This window comes from Tetranychus urticae, chromosome 3 (assembly GCF_039701765.1).
Source record: "Tetranychus urticae isolate SD_2017Ah chromosome 3, NJAU_TeUrti_SD_1.0, whole genome shotgun sequence".
Taxonomy (NCBI): domain Eukaryota; kingdom Metazoa; phylum Arthropoda; class Arachnida; order Trombidiformes; family Tetranychidae; genus Tetranychus; species Tetranychus urticae.
The window spans coordinates 22,317,478-22,337,486 of NC_142960.1; the positions used below are offsets into that span (position 1 = coordinate 22,317,478).

At 32.3% G+C, this 20,009-nt stretch overlaps 5 protein-coding genes and 2 long non-coding RNA genes across 10 annotated transcripts; 3 read left to right on the plus strand and 4 right to left on the minus strand.

The window, feature by feature from the left end:
* Window positions 1–123: 123 nt before the first annotated feature.
* LOC107365238 (uncharacterized) lies at window positions 124–2,684 on the minus strand. The gene is made up of 5 exons (XM_015932713.3): window positions 2,418–2,684; window positions 1,850–2,150; window positions 1,080–1,208; window positions 953–1,012; window positions 124–879 (listed from the first exon to the last, which is right to left on the minus strand). Exons 2-5 carry the CDS (start codon window positions 2,124–2,126, stop codon window positions 464–466), a joined length of 882 nt encoding a protein of 293 aa, XP_015788199.1. The 5' UTR covers window positions 2,127–2,150; window positions 2,418–2,684; the 3' UTR covers window positions 124–463.
* LOC107365239 (uncharacterized) lies at window positions 2,100–3,083 on the plus strand. The gene is made up of 2 exons (XR_001569383.3): window positions 2,100–2,240; window positions 2,316–3,083. It is a non-coding gene; the product is annotated as an uncharacterized LOC107365239 (long non-coding RNA).
* LOC107365237 (protein NDNF) lies at window positions 3,052–15,348 on the minus strand. The gene is made up of 4 exons (XM_015932712.3): window positions 14,930–15,348; window positions 12,848–14,603; window positions 12,677–12,789; window positions 3,052–6,094 (listed from the first exon to the last, which is right to left on the minus strand). The coding sequence occupies exons 2-4, from the start codon at window positions 13,111–13,113 to the stop codon at window positions 4,278–4,280; spliced, it is 2,196 nt and encodes a 731-aa protein (XP_015788198.2). The 5' UTR covers window positions 13,114–14,603; window positions 14,930–15,348; the 3' UTR covers window positions 3,052–4,277.
* LOC112539163 (uncharacterized) lies at window positions 8,952–12,442 on the plus strand. Of its 4 annotated transcripts, none has more exons than XR_016199451.1 (3): window positions 8,989–9,866; window positions 9,981–11,027; window positions 11,120–12,442. It is a non-coding gene; the product is annotated as an uncharacterized LOC112539163 (long non-coding RNA). The 4 variants fall into 4 exon arrangements; XR_003082809.2 differs by having other exon boundaries at window positions 8,993–9,866; window positions 9,981–10,701; XR_016199450.1 differs by having other exon boundaries at window positions 9,001–9,866; window positions 9,981–10,516.
* Window positions 14,021–14,973, minus strand: LOC107365248 (oxidized purine nucleoside triphosphate hydrolase-like). Its single transcript, XM_015932722.3, has 2 exons — window positions 14,930–14,973; window positions 14,021–14,603 (listed from the first exon to the last, which is right to left on the minus strand). Exons 1-2 carry the CDS (start codon window positions 14,971–14,973, stop codon window positions 14,021–14,023), a joined length of 627 nt encoding a protein of 208 aa, XP_015788208.2.
* Window positions 15,349–15,581: 233 nt separating the features above from the next.
* Window positions 15,582–19,370, plus strand: LOC107365246 (uncharacterized). The gene is made up of 8 exons (XM_089269379.1): window positions 15,582–16,043; window positions 16,401–16,626; window positions 16,724–16,782; window positions 16,854–17,108; window positions 17,316–17,476; window positions 17,579–18,545; window positions 18,669–18,755; window positions 18,847–19,370. Exons 1-7 carry the CDS (start codon window positions 15,926–15,928, stop codon window positions 18,743–18,745), a joined length of 1,863 nt encoding a protein of 620 aa, XP_089125505.1. The 5' UTR covers window positions 15,582–15,925; the 3' UTR covers window positions 18,746–18,755; window positions 18,847–19,370.
* Window positions 19,009–20,008, minus strand: LOC149093618 (oxidized purine nucleoside triphosphate hydrolase-like). The gene is made up of 2 exons (XM_089268591.1): window positions 19,366–20,008; window positions 19,009–19,282 (listed from the first exon to the last, which is right to left on the minus strand). Exons 1-2 carry the CDS (start codon window positions 19,407–19,409, stop codon window positions 19,009–19,011), a joined length of 318 nt encoding a protein of 105 aa, XP_089124717.1. The 5' UTR covers window positions 19,410–20,008.
* Between the last annotated feature and the right edge of the window lies 1 nt (window position 20,009).

Genomic DNA, 20,009 nt, shown 5'->3' on the forward strand with positions numbered 1-20,009 from the left:
AATTAATTGCCAGCTGTATCAACTTTCTGCAGTTGTGAATTAGTAATATTAATAACAATCAATGCTGTGATCAATCAATTGACACGGTCTCATAAATCTTATACAACATTATGAAAGCATGTATTATTTTTTGGTTATTCAACATAATTTATTAACAATTAATCGGATTGATATTGAGTATACTGAGAATTTGCAATAACATTATAAATAATTAAAAATTTGCAATTGGATGATTTGAATGATTGACTTACCCAAAGCAAATGTTGAAAACCAGAAAACAAAAGTTAACTCAATGTACAATGTATAAGTAAAAGAGATGAATGATCATGAGTATCAATAAATTCTCATCATTCTTGAATTTTCTCTCCATGGATTATCCTTGCACGATGAAAAATTGAATTGAAATCATGGTGAGCAAGTTGTGAGGTTGAATTTACAGAGTTGATGATCAATAATGAGAAAATCAAGATCCACATCGAGAGGGTTTCCATAGGATATAACAACAGCCCAAGAAAATGGCAACGAAAATGAAAAGGCATAGAAGTCCAAGCAAATAAATTATCCATGAGGCAAAATTGTAGATAACTGGTGAGCAGAAATGATTACTTTTGTCATCATCTGTAGTTGATGGATGTTTAAATACAATCACAGCAAGGTAAATAACCAGAATGAGGGTTACAAAATTTAGGAAAAAGCTGAAAGTCGATAAACGCGATGAACCACTTGAATTACTTTCAGCTTGACTATTCTCATTAATATATAAATTACGAATATGATCCAGAACGTTAACAATATTATTGATTGTTGTCACAGCTCCCATAAAGATCAATAAACCAGGCAATTCAGGTATACTCGGGCAGTCATCACGATATATGATTCCTAAATGGCAATAGAAGATTTGATATTGAGTAAGTTGTCCGTAAGGATTGACAATCAAAAATTTGCTTATTACCAAAGACTATCATTGCTAGAGGCAGAAATAATACTCCACACCAGCAGCTGATCCATAGAACTGTGAAAAATGAAAAATGAAAATAAATTAAACTGAATGGGAAATGATTATGGAAACATTATCTTACCTGAAGCCACAATGACTGAGACAAATGAAAGTCTATGAAACACTGTTCTGTCGTTGGTTTGTTTGTATTCTGAATATAAATTTACGATACTTCGATGTGAGAAAGCTGATCCATCAAGTAAATGACGACCTGTTGTTAAGTACATGGTAAAAATTGGTTGAAAAGTGAATGAATTTGGGTATAAACAGTTGATCAACAGAATTTTCCTTGGATAGAGTTGAAAATTAAGTGATGGTTTGTCTAGTGATTTGGTCAATCAACAACACTACCAACAGTGAAAATGATTGCTATTTAAAAGCATTAACTCAAAGCTGTGGTAACATGGTTAACGATTCATGCTTTGATGGATTAAAATAATGAGAAATGAATAGAAATGGAAGTTGTTATGCATCAAGTGCGGTTTCAGCTAATTGTATTTTCACAATAACAGTCAGATTTTAACAGTTAAATTGCAAGGTTTGATTACTGTAGTCTAATCAATGGTTTGATTAATAATTATGTTGTAAAACAGTCGAGAAAACTTTACTCAATGATTTAACTGTTTCAATGTAAAAGTCTAATAAAAGCTAATATTCATTGAAATCGACTCGTTTAATGAGTGATTAACACCAATTTCAACAAAAGAGATGAGATTGAAACAACAATTTAGATAAAAAAATTTGTAATCTCAGATGCTAATCATATCGATATTGCAAAATTAGGCAATGTTGGTTAATCATCGAAACACAAATCACAATGGGAAACATAGCAACATAGACTTTATGGCTAACCTGTTGATAATACGGAGCCTTTACTAACATTAGTAGTGTTGTCTACAAGCTTGGTTAACAGCGGTTTCTTGTCCAGTTTAGATCCATGATTGGCTGATGATTTGATTGGTATTCCAGTGTCAACAACAAATTCACCTGAATCAATGGAACTCGTGTCTGTTGAATAATTTCCAGAAGGATCATAATTGACTTTCCTTTGGTCACTTGTTTCAATTGGATGGCAACCGTTGACTGGTTTACATATGGCTGTTGATGACGCTGAGTTCATTGTTTCCATTTTTACCAAATGTTCCAGAAAAACCTAGTAATGTTTACATATTTCATCAATAGTGATAACAAAAGACAACATTTATTAATTTAATTAGTAACTGTTTGGAATGGTTAAGCAGAGGTAAGTTAATCCCAAAGCTTAATGATCATTCTGGCTTCTAATCCTTTTCCCTTGCATTTTATGACTCTCTTGCAGCCAAACCAAACAAAAGGACATCATCATGGAAACCGCTATCCTGAACATTCTGTTATAGCCTTGCATAAATCATAATTATTTTTTAGCGTTTTTCTAACTTACCCACAAGGCCTCAGCACTGACTGAAGGAAAAAAAGACGAAGAAACGATGTGTTACACTACTGATGCCACTTCTTTACTGTTGATGAATGTTGCTGATTGTCGCCAACCTTGATGATAATTTGTTTGGTTAAAGTTTGTAAACACAGAAGACAAAACTAACAATAAGAATAAGTAATCAACCGTTCAGTAGGTGATTAACTGGAAAAGAAAAGATAATTTGACGATGATAAAACAAAAGGCATGATTAATTAACCAGAGAGATGGATAGATGTCGGTTTATGATGATTAAGGCTATTGGATAAATACAATTGGAGCAAATCTATGGTTAACAAGTGTAGACTTATTTCCCTCGGAAACAACCAGAATTTTTATTTGTGTGCTCATCTTTTGGTTATGTTTGATTTAAACAATAAGCTAATGAACAGCTTTTCCAGGTGATGCAAGTTATAATGAGCGTAAATGCTGGAAATCATTTAATGATAAACCGTAAATGTGTTGCTGATAAGTGTTAGGATTATTCATTTTATCCTGTTTATCAACTTGACTATAACCGATTAAGATTACTTTGCAATTTTCACCAGTTGACCGCAAGTTTATTTTTAGATTAAAGGTAAGAAATGGTCAAGTGTTTCAATGATTATTAAACAATTCATTACAATTTATTAATTCTTTTCACAATTTGATAATAAATACAAAAGCAATGCAGTATGAAGCCATTGTCAGTGGCGGTGATGATAAGAAAAAGATGAGCATTCAAGTTTAGTATATAATCAGGCGATTCGTAATTTTGAACATTTCCAATGGTTATGATTGAAAGTAATCAGATGATGAGATGACGATGATTAGTTTAGGACCAGAAGATAAGGCGAGAATAAAATTTGCCAAAATTGGCAAAAGTATAGGGACAAAAATCCGCTTAGCAGTTCACCATGATGTACAATAGGAAAACATGTAATAACTTGCAGTAAAGCTGTAAAAATTGGCATAATCACGTATGAAAAATGCTGAAATTAGGCAAAATGATTTTAATCATTTGGCAGTTTATGTCAATTCCTTGAATTAGCTGCAATTGGTAATCCAGTAAATGGTTGATGCTTCGGAACATTAAGTAGAGGGAATAATGTTGCGCTTGTTTCAGCCTCTTTTTTTACTTATCAGCTAAATTAGCGTCCGTTAAAAAGTCAATAATGATATTATTATTATAATAATAATCTATAAAACACGAATATGTTGAGACGAGAAAAGTTGAAGGATGAAAATTTCAAGGAAGAGATGATCTTGTCTTTCATCTTGATCAGGTAAACATCCAAAATGAAGAGCAAGCCTTACTTTTAGTTGCTTGGTCCTAAACTGTTCTTTTAAGTAGAAAAAAAACAAAATTGTCCAAATGACGATCACCGGTAAAAAAACAACTATATTAGCAAGATTGACCATTACTTTAGGCTATTGGAGAGGAGAGTTGGACTCTTGGATCGCTTTTAACTCTCTTTGCTTTCTCTAATCTCTATCGACGTTCATCTTTTGAATGGTTTTAGATAATGTTGATGATTTGTTGTTGAATGGCCATTCCAAGTTTCCACTTAGTTTCTCAGTATTTTAATAACTTGTTGATCTCCTTTTACATGTATCTCAATGTCCTGGGCAATTAGTTTCATAAATACTAAATTTCAGATCTAAGATTGAATGATGAGGCTACAAATCAATAAAGATAAGCAAATGAATGCCATTGATAGTTTTTACGAGACGTAACAGTCCATCATACTTGAATAATTTTGTAAAGATAAAAGGAGAAATTAAAGATTCCAATTTCAATTATTCAATGAAAATGTCTTTACAGAAATGGTAAAAATGCCTCGCATGTTAACACATTTCCGTTGATTTAGTTGCTGTTGTTATCGAATTGTAGTAAGCAGTTAGTCCCTTTGGTTTCCAAATTTCGACCAGGAAAACGTATTCCGTTGACGGCTTCAAATGATGTATTGTATGCATTATAACCTGATCTAAGCGACTGTCCGTTAAACGAGGAAACTGGTTACAATATAAACGTTTAAAATAGCGCGATTTATCCAAAAATTGAGCGAATCTTGCAGGTTTTGTTGACTTTTTGAGACTACTTTTGCTCTTCTGTCCTTTCACTGATTTTATATTTTTCAAATATTCACATCGAGCAGATGAAGTTGAATTCAGATTATATCCTGGTAACTCTTTTAACTCTTGGTGTATCTGTTTTTCAGTTATATCTGGTGTAATTGGAGCAGCATATAAACAATACAAAGCCTTGTCATCAGGAGATGCAATCCAGGCTAACTCAACAGAGTTACACGTTGTCAGTAGATCAAGAACACGAATGCTTCGATCACGAGGTAGTTGAGGCTCAGGAATATGGGATCGTTTTTTGCTGATCATTAAATTGACATCAAAAGACAGTTTACCATATCCAGTCAGGGAAATAATCAACAATTGTTGGTTATTTTTTGTCGTTGAACTTTTCATTGTGCTGTTATACCATTTAAGTCCCATTGGGATATTGATTACTCGACTCCCTTTGATTCCAGTCTCTCTAATCATTACAGCATTGGTTAATCCTGCACCATTAATTGTAACATCAACCTTGCTTGAATGAGAGGTTGAGCAAATTTGAACAAACAGCCAAAGATTACCACCTACACTGAAATCACTATCATTATAACGGTAAGAAAATATCTCAGTGAAATTATTTTGTTTGGACAGATTCACAGTTGTCAAGCGTTTATCTCGAATTCTAGTCAACTTTGGCCACATCAAATCTGGCTTTTGCTTTTTAGAACCAACATCCAATGTTACAGATGGAATTGACAATTTTTTGTATGGAACTTTCGTTGTTAAATTTAATCCTTTGTAAAGTGAAGTTGCTTTAGTTGCTCGGTTGATTGCAATCACATCAACAAAATAGCGAGTTGATGGGTTAAGATATTTCCAAGTGTGATGATAGTTTGCTGATTTGTTTGCCTGCTCAAGGCGAATAATGTTGTATTGAGTCCAATTTTTCCTCGCCTGTTCCGATTCCCAGGTTTTGGCCATTGTACGTTCGTACCAACGGGTAAAAGGAGTAGTTGGTGAAGTGATGACTTCATTTTCAAGTTCAGTGTCCTCAGTTGCCTCTATGAGGGGTAAAACCGGAGGCCATGGTGTAAACATTTCAATGCTTTTATTGGACTTGATTAACGAATGGTTTAAAGACTGATTCTTCATGAGAGTTTCAACCTGTTCAAAATACTCGCAATAGGATACAAGATTATGATCTTGATTGATGGCCACATAATAATCGATAGAGTAATCAGGTTCACTCAATGAGGGACTCCAATGGATAGTGGCACTTGAATGAGTCAAAGAAACCACCGAGAGCGAGTCATTTATGGGTAACAATGGGTGAGGGCTGAAATGAGATAAAATCAAAGTACAACTCGTCGCTCGTTTGTTGGATGACAATTGGATAACATATTGACCAGCATATTGACGGCGAATATCGGTAAAGCTTTTCCGTTCCATTCCACTGTATTTAGCCAAAAGTAAATTTGATTGTTGTGATCCATTGGATAGTTGTCTAAGGTCGTGGCGATGTCGTTTTCTTCGTGCTCTTTCCTCATCCGATTGTCTATGTTTACCATGACGACGACGTTTTCTGGTGCTAACAAGTTCTATCAAGGGAAAAGCAAAAGATAAACAAAATACATTAGATTATAGTTGATGGGAAATGTAAAAATTAATTGTTTCCAATTAGGTAAACTTTGAAACTCCAAACACACAATAAGGTTATTAATTTTTCATTCAAACAGTTAAAGTTGATTGGCCTTAAAAAACCTCTTTAGTGTTTATTAAGGCTTCCAATAATGATCAACAAACATTTCCAAACATGATTACATGGAACAAGACCTTTTTTTCACCAAAGTCTGTTGAAACTCCATCTTCATCGTTTGAATTTATTTGCTAGAGCAATTAATTATCATCATAATTGTAAATTGATTTATATTGATGGTTAACAAAAATACACTTTTGGTTAAGGTTTGCTTAGCAAGTTAACAAGAGTAGTTTGTTATGATCCAACAGTAAATTAACAACCTACCAAGTTATTGTTGAATTGAATAAATTATCACTTAAATTGACTAGCTTTTTTAAGTGAATTAACATTAATCAAAGTAAATCATTTTAATATGAATCAATGGTTTCCCGTTTTTTTTCAAATATAACATAACAATATAAATTGAATTATGTCTTTACTCATATCTGTCTAGCCTAAACTAACCCTTAAGGATTGTGATTTGACAAATTTTGATTGTTGCTTTAAAATCAGTTGATTTTAAAGTGTAATCACAATTAACCAGACTAACTGTTGTAACAGAAAGTTGACTAGTTTTACAGTTGATTAGAATGGCAAGACTCAATGTAATAGATTTACAAGGGAAACTCCTTAACAACTCAAGTTGTAAATAATCAACTTCAATCATCATAAATCTCATCTTATTTTACAATTCACTTTTCTTCCTTATTCTGTTCCACTAACATTTCTATCAGTTTATTATTCATATTATTTCTCGCTCTTCCTTGTGGATCATCATGTTCATGTATTTTCATCATTTGCCTGTCTTTCAATGTCTTTACATTAATCGTCTTCTCTTTCAGAAGTGCAACCATGAATTTCCTATGAAAATTTGCCATAAACAACTGAAGTCATCCATTAAAATCATTGCTTATTCTGACTTTTCCTTAATTAATCACTATCCTATTGAGTTTGGAGAAAGTTAACTTCACTGAATCAAATCAAATTGTATACCAAACCTAAAGAGAAGAAGAAAATAAAGAAAAATAAGAAAACATGTAATTTATATTTTGATAAAGGGATAAGATGTGATTATATCGAGTAAAAAAGAGGTATAAATATGAATAGATATGAATGCTGAAAAAGATTCATACATAGTTTCATAGAAGAGTCCAAAAGCCATGGTACAGTGATCATGATTATCATCATAATCTTAGATTTGTGAAGAAAATAAAAATGTATGATTTATAAAAGATCATCTTTCAAAGGTTGAACAAAGTTGAGAAAGTGTCAAAAATGAAAAATTCAACAGAATCATGATGATGATACATTTCAACGTTATAACAGATATTACAATGTTAGCAATGTTAGCAATAAAATGGTGAATAAGTTATAATCTATTTTGGGCTACATTACAAGTTCGCAACTCCTATTTAAGCTAAAATTGAACCTTCTCTGACCATGGATTAGTCTTGAGCTTCATTTTGCATCCATGCAAATTTAAGCTAAAAATGTAGCTCAAAAAAAGTCAATTGACTACATAAATATTAACATCAATTACCTTATGAATGGTTATTTTACTTTTGCTAATACAATTCGAGATTTGACAAAAGGAATGTTCACATAAATGCGCTCAGAAATGGGCTTAAAATGCGAAATGGTTGAGAAAACCATTCATCACATGAGCTAGTATTGAAAAAGTGTAACTAAAAAAGGCAGAAACAAATTCAAATATTATCTTAACAGATTATCCTGGGTGACGTTTGAAGATACATGGGACTCAAGTGATGGATGTTACACAGAAAACCATAGGACAAGTTACACAATCAGGTAGAGGTATAAATACAGTTGATAATTGTTGTTGGGCTTGATTATCAAGGTTGATTAACAATCTTGTTTCAAGTGATTCGGTGACTTGGTTGAGAAACTGTGATTCCAGAAGTGAGAAGGAAAGTGTAATTTTTAACATTCCTTTTCTTGTATTTTTTGATGAACTGAAAGGCAGTGAAAATTTATTGACGAAAGATTTGATTTTACTCTCGCACCTTAATTGCTTTTTTGTCATTGAAATTATCAACTGAACGAATCAACAAATCAGATATCACTGAAGGTATCTCGGTCAGGTTCAGGTTTTAATTACACATTGATGGGCTTCCATTGGGTAAAATGTACCTTTCAATTCAATATCTATCCTTTTCTGCAAACATTTAACACAGATTATTGGAGCAAGGTTGAATTTAATATTGTATAGAGATTGTTTAATTAACTAATCAAGTCAAAATTCAGTGGGATTCAACAGATTCACTAGATTTTGACACTAAATTTATGATCTTCGCTGTAGGCATTCATCAGCAACTCAAAGATGAGGCCTTTTTGTATTTATGATGATGACTGTTAATGATGAAAAATAGATGATAATAGTGATTATGATGGTGATTTTATAGCTTTCCAAGATGCTGAAGGTTGGTTGGAGTGAATTTTAAAGATTTATCCCAATTAGAGGAAGAAGATTATCTTATTTTGGTTGATTCAAAATACTCAACAGTCGCATAATCTTGGGATAACATAAAAAGATATCACTTAGTCAATCTGATTGAGTGTAAACTACTTTCAATCAAGGTAAATAGGTTTATATGATGAGAGAAATGGCATCAAATGTTGAAAATAGTTAACCAAAATAAAAGATATAAAATGATATAAAAAATATAATTAACTATGAAGATCAATACAATCAAAAACCAACCCTATGTTAAATAAACTCTAAAAAAACAAATCTCCCTCAAAGGCTAATTTCACGTAACTTGAAGTGGATTTAGCTCGACTGTCAGAGTTCAAAAAAAGCACATTGTCTGAGTGATTATAAATTTTAAGATCTGTTGGTAACAATTCAGTGCTCTACTAAATAATTTGTGAATATTATTTTGATTAAATTTGATAATTTCATCTGCTTTAATAAGTGTTCGGGTTAATAGAAACCTTTTTGTTAGGCCTTTAAAACGGTTATGTACTCTGCTCCGACTTTTATTTTGCTATTGCGACTATCATCGTTTTTAATCGGAAGATTTTATGATTTGATTCAACTCGATTTCCCTATTATATTTTATCTAATTTCCTTTTCCATTTTTTTTGCTTACAGGTCAAATTACCTATCGATCTCAATGGAAATGGCAGTTGAATCAAACAATTGACACAAAATGGACAGTTTGGCAAGTTTTCTATCTCCACTTACTAGTATTGAGCCTTGCTTTTTTGGTGAACAATACAAAGAGACTTTAGATGGAACAACAAGAAACAATGTTGATTTATATTATCAAAAGGTGACACCAACAAGTTACAAGAGGACAATACAATTTGTCGATAATTTATTGATGTTTTGGGTTTAGTTTGATTTGTGCATATCAACTTTGAAAATCATCATCACTCTACGATCATCACAATAATCATCACAATCACCAACAGCCTTTTCATGTTTTGACAATTAATTGATAATGATGCCAACAAATGGACATACTGATCGACTCTAAGCAGATCGATTAACTGATTATAAGTATTATCTTTCTCAATTGACAGAATCTATTGCCATTTACCATTCATTGAATACAATTCAAATATATTCATGCATTTGTGTCTCTCTATATATTAATATATCTTGGGTAAATATTGAATGTAAAGGTTTTCCTTGAACAATCAAGGGAGGACCACTCTTGATCTTTTCTACATATTCAATGCTATTAACCATACTTTTGTTAATTTCTCTGTGTGTTTAGATATGTGTAAATGAATTATTATACCGGATTCACTTGACTTGACTTGGACAGTCTAACCGTAGCGGTGGAGTTTTTATTCCACTGACCAAAATAACGATTATCCTTATCGACCATTTATTTTGCTGATGATTGTATGGTTCCTAAATGTTTGCTAATCTCTCTCCTTTCTGGTGACAAACATTTCTTACTCGTTTCACGGTTCATTTTGTTGAGTTACGCTGAATGGACAAGCCTAAATTGTTTGTATGTGTTAAGCCTGTAACAAAACCACTAACAGCGTGATACCTTTAAGAATGGAACGGCAAGGAAGAAGAATAAGAAGATGAAAAGACTGACAAACCCAATAAATACAGATACGAATCACTGTTATTACTGTATTAATATGTAGGTTGGAGCAGAGGAACAAGGAATGAAAATTTCACCAAGAAAAAATGTCTGATTTTCCCAGCTGATATCCAATATCACAACTATCGAATGCTGTTATTGAAATCATTTTAAACATTTCCGTTGCGCCACACATTTCGCTATTGCAAATGGCAAGTTTTACTTTTTTATTGTAAATGGTTATAAGCGTTTTTGGCTGACCAAGTGATTCAATCTTAATGATATAATGATAGGTTAAGGAAAAAAACTGACAATTTCCTTTACAAATAATACAAGTTGAGCTTGTACAATGCCAACATTTTTGTTAAAATACAAATTGCTTCAATCGTTTACATTTGTAAGTTTTGTGAGATTTGAAAAAAAGCTAACTTGGAAATCAAAGGTTTAGTCAAGTTTTAAGGTCTTAAAGGATTAATCTTAATCCTTTCACTGTTGACTTGTTAACCGATCTCTCATTGTTACATCTTTTATTTCCAATTATAATTTCAACGATCCTATTGAGACATCAGTTTCTGCTGTTGTTTACAAATTGCTTTCCCATTGTCACAGTAATTCTTGAGACTCTCATTTAACTTTTTGTATTTCTTTTTCAATCTTTGTTAGCCCAATATCAATATCAGTGAAATACGATATCAAAAGATGACAACTGCTGAGAATCAAAATGTACTTTGCATTTCAAAACCAAATAATTTTAACTCTTTAATCTCCATTGAATTACATGTTATATTAATTTTCCTCTTTTTTACCAATTTTAGGTTCTCATAACCAATGAAGTAGTCAATCTGAGGATCTTTCAACATTACAAAATAAAATAATTTAAGCAAAAATATTGTCCAACATCAATAGAAGGATTCATTTGAGCAAAGATCAAGCAACGAGGAAAACATGGAAAAGCTGAAAAACAATGGAAGAAATGAGGACAAGAAAAGTTGACCGTCACAGGATAAAGTTTACATTATACTGCTTTCTTCAACCAACCCAATGTAAAGATTGTTTCAGGAATACAAGTTAAATCAATACAACAATTTGGACCATTGAGAGGAAAAGGGCAAACAATCAGAATCAGCAACAATGGAAAAGATTTGATAAAAATGCTCATTCATCTGAACAAATATAAATCTCATTTACAGACCCGAATTATTCATCAAGAATGTCGACTCGCTCTGTAAATTAGCAGCCATGACAAGAATTTTCAGATTTTTGAATAACTTATTTAGTTTTTCATTGCTTATTTCAGCTTTTTTTTGTTCTTACAACTTTACAATACTTTATTGTCTAGTAAGAAATAACACAGAAACTCAAATGGTTGATATTCACACATAATTGTAAATATTAACAGTAGGTTTCTGTTGATGTGCAGGGTTGTTGAACTACTAATCCAAATCCAAGAGTTTCAGGTTATTCACGCTATTTCGATATTGGATGAGTTCTGATTTTGTCAGCAATCGTTACTTTGACTTTATTTCAATTTACTTTTTTTGTCCAGCCCTTCAGGCAAACAAGCTTTAAATCGTTTGAGTTTTCGTATTAAAAAAAGGTCTTAGATTAATCCTGAATGTTTCCACTCAAACTTGATTCACATCCAAGTTCATTTCTTCCATGTTAAAATGATGGATAAATAAACAGAGATTCAATTGATCTTTATCGATTCAATCATCAGATAATCATTAACAATGTTCACATTATGGAAGGAAACCACAATAACCAATGTTAACTGATTGATTGAATATTTGACCTGGTTGACTTAAATGAGCTTTGATTAAATCATTGTATTATTTCACCGAGAAAACTTTCCTCATATTGCTTCGTAATATTGGCATGTACATACATTTTGATTTGGAATGAATAACTTTCTGAATGATTATTCAACTTTAAACATTTTCAAAGAAAAGATCATCTAACATTCAAATAATTAGACAGTTATGTTAGATAATTGATGTAATCACAAGGAAATTGGATACTGAAATTATTTTAAGCTTGCACTACCAAATGATAATTGATGTTTTTGCCTACTAATTGATGGTTAACAGAATCCAATTATCACAATATCAAGTTGAATAAAATTTTGACAATAAACAGACGAGACCCGTTTCAACAATTAACCAATTATTGTACTTCTAAACGTTTCTCTGTTAATCAATCATCGTTTTTTTTCAAAAGGCCGTCAAATATTTTGCCAGGAAATTTCAATGAAGGGTTAATGACAGACAAAAATGAATGGCTAAATAAGCTAATTATCTAAACAAGTAATATATTTGTTTTAGTTTACACAGATGAATAGATATGCAATTCAGATTGATAGTTGATCCTACCTTTTGCGTTGATATCCTCAACAAATTCAAACGTCCATTTGATTGGGTCAGAGCATGGAGTTACAGTTAATGTTAATGGAGCCTCAAGTTTAGAGTTGATTGTAAATGTAAACCTTAAAAACAAGAAAACAATGAGTTTGCAATATTAATTTACATTTTGGTTGCTCTTACCTTTTAACCTCTTCATTGAAAATGTAGATTTTAATTTCTTTATTCAATGGTAAATTAGTTGGTATGAAAAATTTGGGCCTATTTAAGGTGCCATTATGTAATGATTTGGTCCTCAACCTTTTGACATGAGTTGTGAGTTTACCTGTGGATTCAGTTAATCTTGAAAATGATGTCTGAGTATGTTGACTTGAACTAATCACAAACAATATGGAAGATGAAATAATAATGAAACAAATGCAATGACAGTAAGATGGTGGGTGAAACATGATTCAATGGAAACAACAAATAATATTATTCAAGAAAAGGGTTGAATGTGTTTGTATAGATGAGAAATTAAATGTTGTCAAATAACTTCAATCCAATTTAACAGGCAAAAATTCCACCATGAAAAGGCAAAGATTGCTGTACTGATGGTCAGATTGTTCAACACAAGTATCCTGTTGCTGGTTGTAAATCATATTCAATTAGTTAACAATAAATGACGAGTCAAATGTAAAGCACAGAGAAAAAAGAAATGATTGGTGAAAAACTGAAAACAGTTTACCAAACTGGAGACAAATGATGACTAGATTGGTGATTGGTTGTAGAGGATTGTGATGTTGATGATGGTGACAACGATTTACAAATGCTAGTTAGCAGAAGATTGACCAAAAAAATGAGAAAAAAGTGTCGCTTAAAGATGAAGAAGAGATGTAAAAGAAGCGGCAAAATTAGATTGAATCACGTTGATGTTACACAGTGAATTTGTACACAATATTGGTCCCTTTTTGCTCTGGTAGTCTTGTTTAAGCGTGAATAAATTAATTCGAGCACAGAGAGAGAAAGAGAGAGAGAAGATGCTTAATTTAGCAATAACGTTCAACTGTATTAGAGAGAGAAAAAGAAAGTAAAAAGAGAGCTCAAAGATGACAAGAAGATGAGAAGAAGATGAACGAACAAAAATCAACAGATGAGATACTAACGCCATCAAGTGAATGATTTAGAAAATATCGATTCAGAATCAATTGTAATGAATAATAATAATAATTTTCAGAATAATTTTAATGTCAGTATAAAGGTATAAATCATGAATCATGATAGCACTAGGCTCTTGTACAGTTTGATATTCATGTATGATAGATATCAAGATGAATCAGATATGATTTTAGATGAAAAGCAATTTTTGAGGCAATATCAATGAGGTGCAGTAAGGGTCGGCAAAAAAGGTGAATGTCTAATAAAGGATTTTCCGAGTAACTCCACTGGTTCCAATTTTTGATAATTATTAACTGTTATTAATCTGTGATCAGTGACGACGTCCATTCCTTGGTACATAAAGAAGGCACTGAACAATTGACCTTTTCTGAAATAAGGCCACCAATATTGAAAGTCACTCCACATCTGATTGCTTGGAATGGAGTCGATTGGGAACCATTTGGGTTTCATTTCATCTGATTCTGTTGGATTTCCAGAAAACTTGGGAACGTGGAAAACATGAGCTTCATGGACACATGAATAAGCATTGGAATCAAAGCACAAAATGCCAACTTTGACAATTTCTTGAGCAATTAATGATGATTCCTCGTAGAGTTCACGTTTCACTGAAACTTCAATGTCCTCGCCAATATTGACTTTACCACCAAAGCCATTCCATCTATTAACTCCGAATCCTCGCTTCTTGTAACCCAACAAAACTTGATTATTTTGCTGATCAGTTACTAGAACCAAATTGTAAATTTTACGAGGTCTAATCATTATGGGTTGACGTTTGAGAAACCTGAAATGAATGAAACAGAAATGAAAATTAGAAGAAATGAAACATTTATAGCAATAAGATCTGGTTAAATCTGGAGTAAATTGATTGCAACATGAATATTATCTAATTGTTAATCGTATAATCTCGACCTTAGATTATTAAGCACAATACGCATCATAAATTTATCAGATGATATTCACCTTGAATTTGGTTAACTAGCAAGTGTAAGTGTTAATTTAACGGTTAGAAACAAAAATATCGCAACTGGTTACTGAGTAAATTCAATCTTGTGTAGTGATTATTTTATCAATAAAACTTGGCTAATTTAGGCTAAGAATATTACTTACTTGAACTGATTTCTCAGGATTTTGGCGAAACTCATTGTAGCCATTGTATGATGATAACTGAATGATGTTAGTAGACACTGAAACTGTTTGTAAGACAATTGGATACAACTGTTCGGTGATGGGTCAAAACAGTGAATGGACGAAGTATCTGTTCAACTTTTAAATTAGCACCAATTTTTTAAACTGTTTAAAACAGAATCGGTTTAAATCGAAAAGTAAACTGTTTAAGTCCCTGTTACCATTGGCTATCGTAATTGCAGCCCTGTCTTGAAGGATTAACTAAATTGTAGTTTGGGGCTATTCTTTAAACATTTTCAATCAGCAAATAGATTTCAGCAAAATTCAATCAAAATTGGAATGATTATGCCTCTAAACAAAATCAACTTCACTCATCTATTTCATCTTGATAAATTTTCGTTAAACAACGAGTCTGATTCATGAAATATCTGCAAATTTGATTATTTATTAGATTTAGTTTGTAGACTAGATCTTTGAGTATTATCAGATCACAATCATCAAGTTTTATGTAAAATTATTCAATGTTAAATTTAGCCTTAGTGACTTTAGCATAATACAGATGGCGATAAAAGAGACAAAACTGAGGCAAAAATTTTTTCGCGTTTGTTAATCAATTTTGAGCATTGACTTTGTAAGACATTTTTGTTGCTCACATTTGTTAAGTTACCTTGCGACGAAAGAGACTAAAATATTTGATCGGTGAGAAAGCAAAACTTTTCTTCCATTTCTTTCTTTCTTTTTGAATTCTTTCGTTTCTATTACAGTGCTGCTGTTAATTTTGTGCCCAACAAATATCATAACTTCAAAGTGAAACAATTTCAACGGATTATTAACTGGATTACATGTGTCTTTGTTGATCCATCAAATTGGTGTTTTACATTTTGTTGATCAACTCTTCGGTTTTGAAAAAATCGTCTTCTCAACTGGAGTGTTGCTTTTATTATTGATACGCAAAACATAGGTCAACTTTGATACACAATGTTATCAAATAGATACATTGGTTTGTTTAATAAACAATTTTTAATTGTTACAATTTGTCTTTACCTTGTACTTGTCAACACTCTCATTCAACCAATCAACTGTCAATCCGATCAAGGTGAGTAAACCCTAATAGCATCATTTCATTCGTGCCATTTTGGAGTATTTTTTGTTCAATCAATCTCGATTCCTATTCACCATCAAGTGTACCGGTGAAACTGTGCCAAAGAAACTCAACTGCAAAGCTTTGAAACTGTTCAAATGTCAAACTATGAAAATCGATGAATACCAAATCGAAAGATATTTCCAAAATTAGTCAAAACTCAAATGCAAATTCAATTGCAAATTCATTATCCATTGATTTCCATAATTTTTTTACCAAAATAAGTAACTGTCTTTGCGTTGTTTTGATTGTCGTTGTTGATGTAGCTGAATTTTGTGATTATTTTTATTTATTTTACATTTATCTTTCAAGTTTACAATGGACAATATGGATCAGAAAGGCATACCTGTACTATACCATCACAACTACAAGGAGAGTGGTATTCACGTGAAAAGTGCTCGGATGTCATTACAAAAATTACTGAAAATGAAATCATAAAGGAGTCAAAATCTGTTTCCACTGCGTACCAAACTTACTGTGTCAGTATGGTTCAAAATGGCAATGATAATTACACTTTCCATTTGCGCGCTACGAAATCGTAAGCATTTAACAATATATTATTATATCATTTTGTTCCTTCGATTTCATAAAAACCTATTCAAAGTCAATTTATTGCTATTTTTGATTCTTTTCAGCCAATGTCATTTTTGTCTTCGAATTCTTTTAAGAACGCTTAATGTTTTGGAAAATAGAAGGTAAATTTGAATAATATAACAAATATTTTATACGATTAAAGATTTTAATTCATATTCTATCCAATATTAGGAGGCTGTATCAATGATGTTATTGGAAACAAACTAAGCCTCGAAAATGTTTGCTCCGCCACAAGTTTTGACTCTGAACTCATCACACTTTTCTGTGGTAAAGGCCCAAAACAGCCAAAGTCAAAACAGCCAAGTCCAAACCAGCAAAGTCCAAAATGGCCAAAGTCAAAACAGCCAAATACAAAGCTGCTTAAATCATATCAATTCAAATTGCAAAAAAGTCCAAAAAAAACCTGCCTATGGATATTGATAAGCTAATTAATTAAACTTAATTAACTCGGATTGAGCCAAAAAATGGTCTACATACACCTATATCGATGCTCTTGTGTCCGCAAAATTATTGAGTCTATTGATTGAGTCAAACTTATTCAAAATTGAAGCAAAAGTCAGTGGTAAAAAAACAAAAGTACTTTTTGATACCCCTAATAGATCTGATCATTTAAGTAGTTTTATTTGATTTAAGCAGCTTTGTATTTGGCTGTTTTGACTTTGGCCATTTTGGACTTTGCTGGTTTGGACTTGGCTGTTTTGACTTTGGCTGTTTTGGGCCCAAACCGAAAAAATCATTATTTTGCAGTCCTTAACTCGCGAGAATCTCGACGTTCTGAGGCTTATCGTTGTTTCGTAAGTTCATTTTGATTTTTTCCACCATTTAAGGGTTCATTTCTTTTTGCAAAAATAAGTAAATGAAAAATAAATAACAATTTAACTTTTTCATTTCTTTAGTTAAATAATCGAGATGATACCAATCACATTGCTGTTTCAACTACGGCTGAATGTAACGTCCTGAGGACACCTCAACAAGGACCAGAGAGGTTAACCCTACATCCAGTTAAAGCAGCAACTGTTGTCCCTTCTTGTCAGCTTCCAGACGGAATGAGAGGAGAGTGGATTAACACAGCCAATCTTGATGCTCTTGTTAAGATCAATTCAACCCATATGGAGGAGCGCTGGAGACCAGATACTGGTACAGAAAAGGAAGAGATTTATATTTGTCATCAGAAGAAAGGTTCACGATATGTAATGGCTCGTCTAGGTATCAATGGATGTCAAAAAGACTTCGTTTGTTTTGATTTTGCCACTCCTCAATCCAATGTGATCCGGTATCGAAAAGGACAAGCCATGAGCTCAGATCAATTTGGGACGATTTGTGCTTGGACTAACTTTGATGACGATGAAGAATGGAAATACGATATTCTTCTAGCAGCCAAACCAGTTGCCATTAAATGTCCAGTGGCAGGTAAATTCCGTTTCACACAAAAAGGAGAGATTCCTTTCACAACCAGAATTCGTGGTGGAGTGACCCAAAGTCCAAGAAGTACTATTATATGTAAAGAAAAGATATCTGATCTTTCTGTTTGCGATACTGATCAGAAAATAATGGAAATTGATGCAGAATATTGCATCAGTGTTGATCATCGAGGAACAGCAGTTGACTATCAAAGTGATCCTGATCATAAAATGAAATGCATTGGATTTTGGAAGGAAGATCTGAAATCATATTTAATTACTTATGATGAAATTGATGCTTACAGCAGATATAGATGCTGGGTTTATCAAAGAAGTGACCTTAATCGTATCTTGATGTCTATGTCAGTTGGAGCTTTTTGTCATGGTAAACAACGAGTTGACTCATGGAATTCATCAGAAGGTGCTCAAGTATCACTTGATATGATTGAATATGAGCGTGAACGTAAGTTTATTTATCATATCAATCAATTTACTTGATGGTCAAATATTCTATTATATTATATTTTTGCATGACATTTTTATCTAATAATCTAAGGAACTTGTTATTTTTCCTTTCCGTTTTCAGATGATGAATGTCCTATGTATTTCAATGATGGATCGAACCCGTATTCAACGGAAAAAGACAGTGCCATTATTTTATAAGGTCGCACAGGTAAAGCTACAGTTTTTTTATGCCATTATGAGTAAGAAAGATGAAACTGAAGATTTAACTATTTCTTTCCTTTTCTTTTTCTAATCTTTAGATTGCTTTGGATTCCCAAATGGTGGGAGACACTTTCCTGTTCGGAAATGATGAACTTTGTCTAATAAAGTCTAATGTCTGAGGCGAATGTCTAATAAAGGATTTTCCAAGTAACTCCACTGGTTCCAATTTTTGATAATTAATGACTGTGATTAATCTATGATCATTGACAACTTCTATTCCTTGGTACATAAAGAAAGCACTGAACGGTTGAGCACAAGACATGAGCTTCATGGACACATGAATACGCATCGGAATCAAAGCACAAAATGCCAACTTTAACAATTGTTTCAGCAATTAATGAAGATTCCTCGTAGAGTTCACGTTTCACTGAAACTTCAATGTCCTCGCCAATATTGACTTTACCACCAAAGCCATTCCATCTATTGACTCCGAATCCTCGCTTCTTGTAACCCAACAAAACTTGATTATTTTTACTAGAACCAAATTGTAAATTTTACGAGTTTTAATCATTTTTATCAATTAAACTTGGCCAGTTTAGGCTAAGAATATTACTTACTTGAACTGATTTCTCAGGATTTTGGCAAAACTCATTGTAGCCATTGTATGATGATAACTGAATGATGTTGATTCGACACTAAATAATAGTTTGCGGCTATTCTTTAGACATTTTCAATTAGCAAATAGATTTCAGCAAAATTCAATCAAAAATTGGATTTATTATGCCTCACTATGATCGTCACTCACATCATCATTATGATCACAATCATCAAGTTTGAATGTAAAATTATTCAATGTTAAATTTATAATAGCTTTAGTGACTTTAGCACAATGCAGATGGCAATAAAAGAGGCAAAGCTGAAAATTTTTCCTGTTTTGTTAATCAATTTTGAGCATTGATTTTACAAATTTTAATAAGATTTTTACTTTCAACTTTAGATGTAATTTTTCGGTAATTTTTGAAAATTTCAACTGAAGTTACAATCAATGGAGCATTAGATCTAATGAAATTTTGATTTTCAATACTTTTAATCATCAAAAACCAAGCCAAATAAGCTCATTTTCAAGATCACTTCTAGTTTTTATATCAAAAGACTAAAAAGTTGTAAGCTCTATCAGTTGATCAATCTTGAGGAAACTAATGCTGAAAATTGGAATATAAAGATTCACTAGAGATATCAGACATTATGTGAACCTCATGCT

Bases quoted from the DNA above. Each gene is read 5' to 3' on its own strand.
- LOC107365238 (XM_015932713.3), bottom strand. From the start codon at position 2,126: ATGGAAACAATGAACTCAGCGTCATCAACAGCCATATGTAAACCAGTC. The intron at 1,209-1,849 runs GTTAGCCATAAA...ACTTAACAACAG, and splicing joins AGGCTCCGTATTATCAACAG to GTCGTCATTTACTTGATGGA. The intron at 1,013-1,079 runs GTAAGATAATGT...CATTTTTCACAG, and splicing joins CTCAGTCATTGTGGCTTCAG to TTCTATGGATCAGCTGCTGG.
- LOC107365237 (XM_015932712.3), bottom strand. From the start codon at position 13,113: ATGTTTCACCCACCATCTTACTGTCATTGCATTTGTTTCATTATTATT. The intron at 12,790-12,847 runs GTAAGAGCAACC...CTTGTTTTTAAG, and splicing joins TTCAATGAAGAGGTTAAAAG to GTTTACATTTACAATCAACT. The intron at 6,095-12,676 runs GTAGGATCAACT...TTCCCTTGATAG, and splicing joins TGAGGATATCAACGCAAAAG to AACTTGTTAGCACCAGAAAA.
- LOC107365248 (XM_015932722.3), bottom strand. From the start codon at position 14,973: ATGGCTACAATGAGTTTCGCCAAAATCCTGAGAAATCAGTTCAA. The intron at 14,604-14,929 runs GTAAGTAATATT...CATTCATTTCAG, and splicing joins ATCCTGAGAAATCAGTTCAA to GTTTCTCAAACGTCAACCCA.
- LOC107365246 (XM_089269379.1), top strand. From the start codon at position 15,926: ATGTTATCAAATAGATACATTGGTTTGTTTAATAAACAATTTTTAATT. The intron at 16,044-16,400 runs GTGAGTAAACCC...TTATCTTTCAAG, and splicing joins CAACTGTCAATCCGATCAAG to TTTACAATGGACAATATGGA. The intron at 17,477-17,578 runs GTAAGTTCATTT...TCATTTCTTTAG, and splicing joins CTGAGGCTTATCGTTGTTTC to TTAAATAATCGAGATGATAC.
- LOC149093618 (XM_089268591.1), bottom strand. From the start codon at position 19,409: ATGGCTACAATGAGTTTTGCCAAAATCCTGAGAAATCAGTTCAA. The intron at 19,283-19,365 runs GTAAGTAATATT...ATTTGGTTCTAG, and splicing joins ATCCTGAGAAATCAGTTCAA to TAAAAATAATCAAGTTTTGT.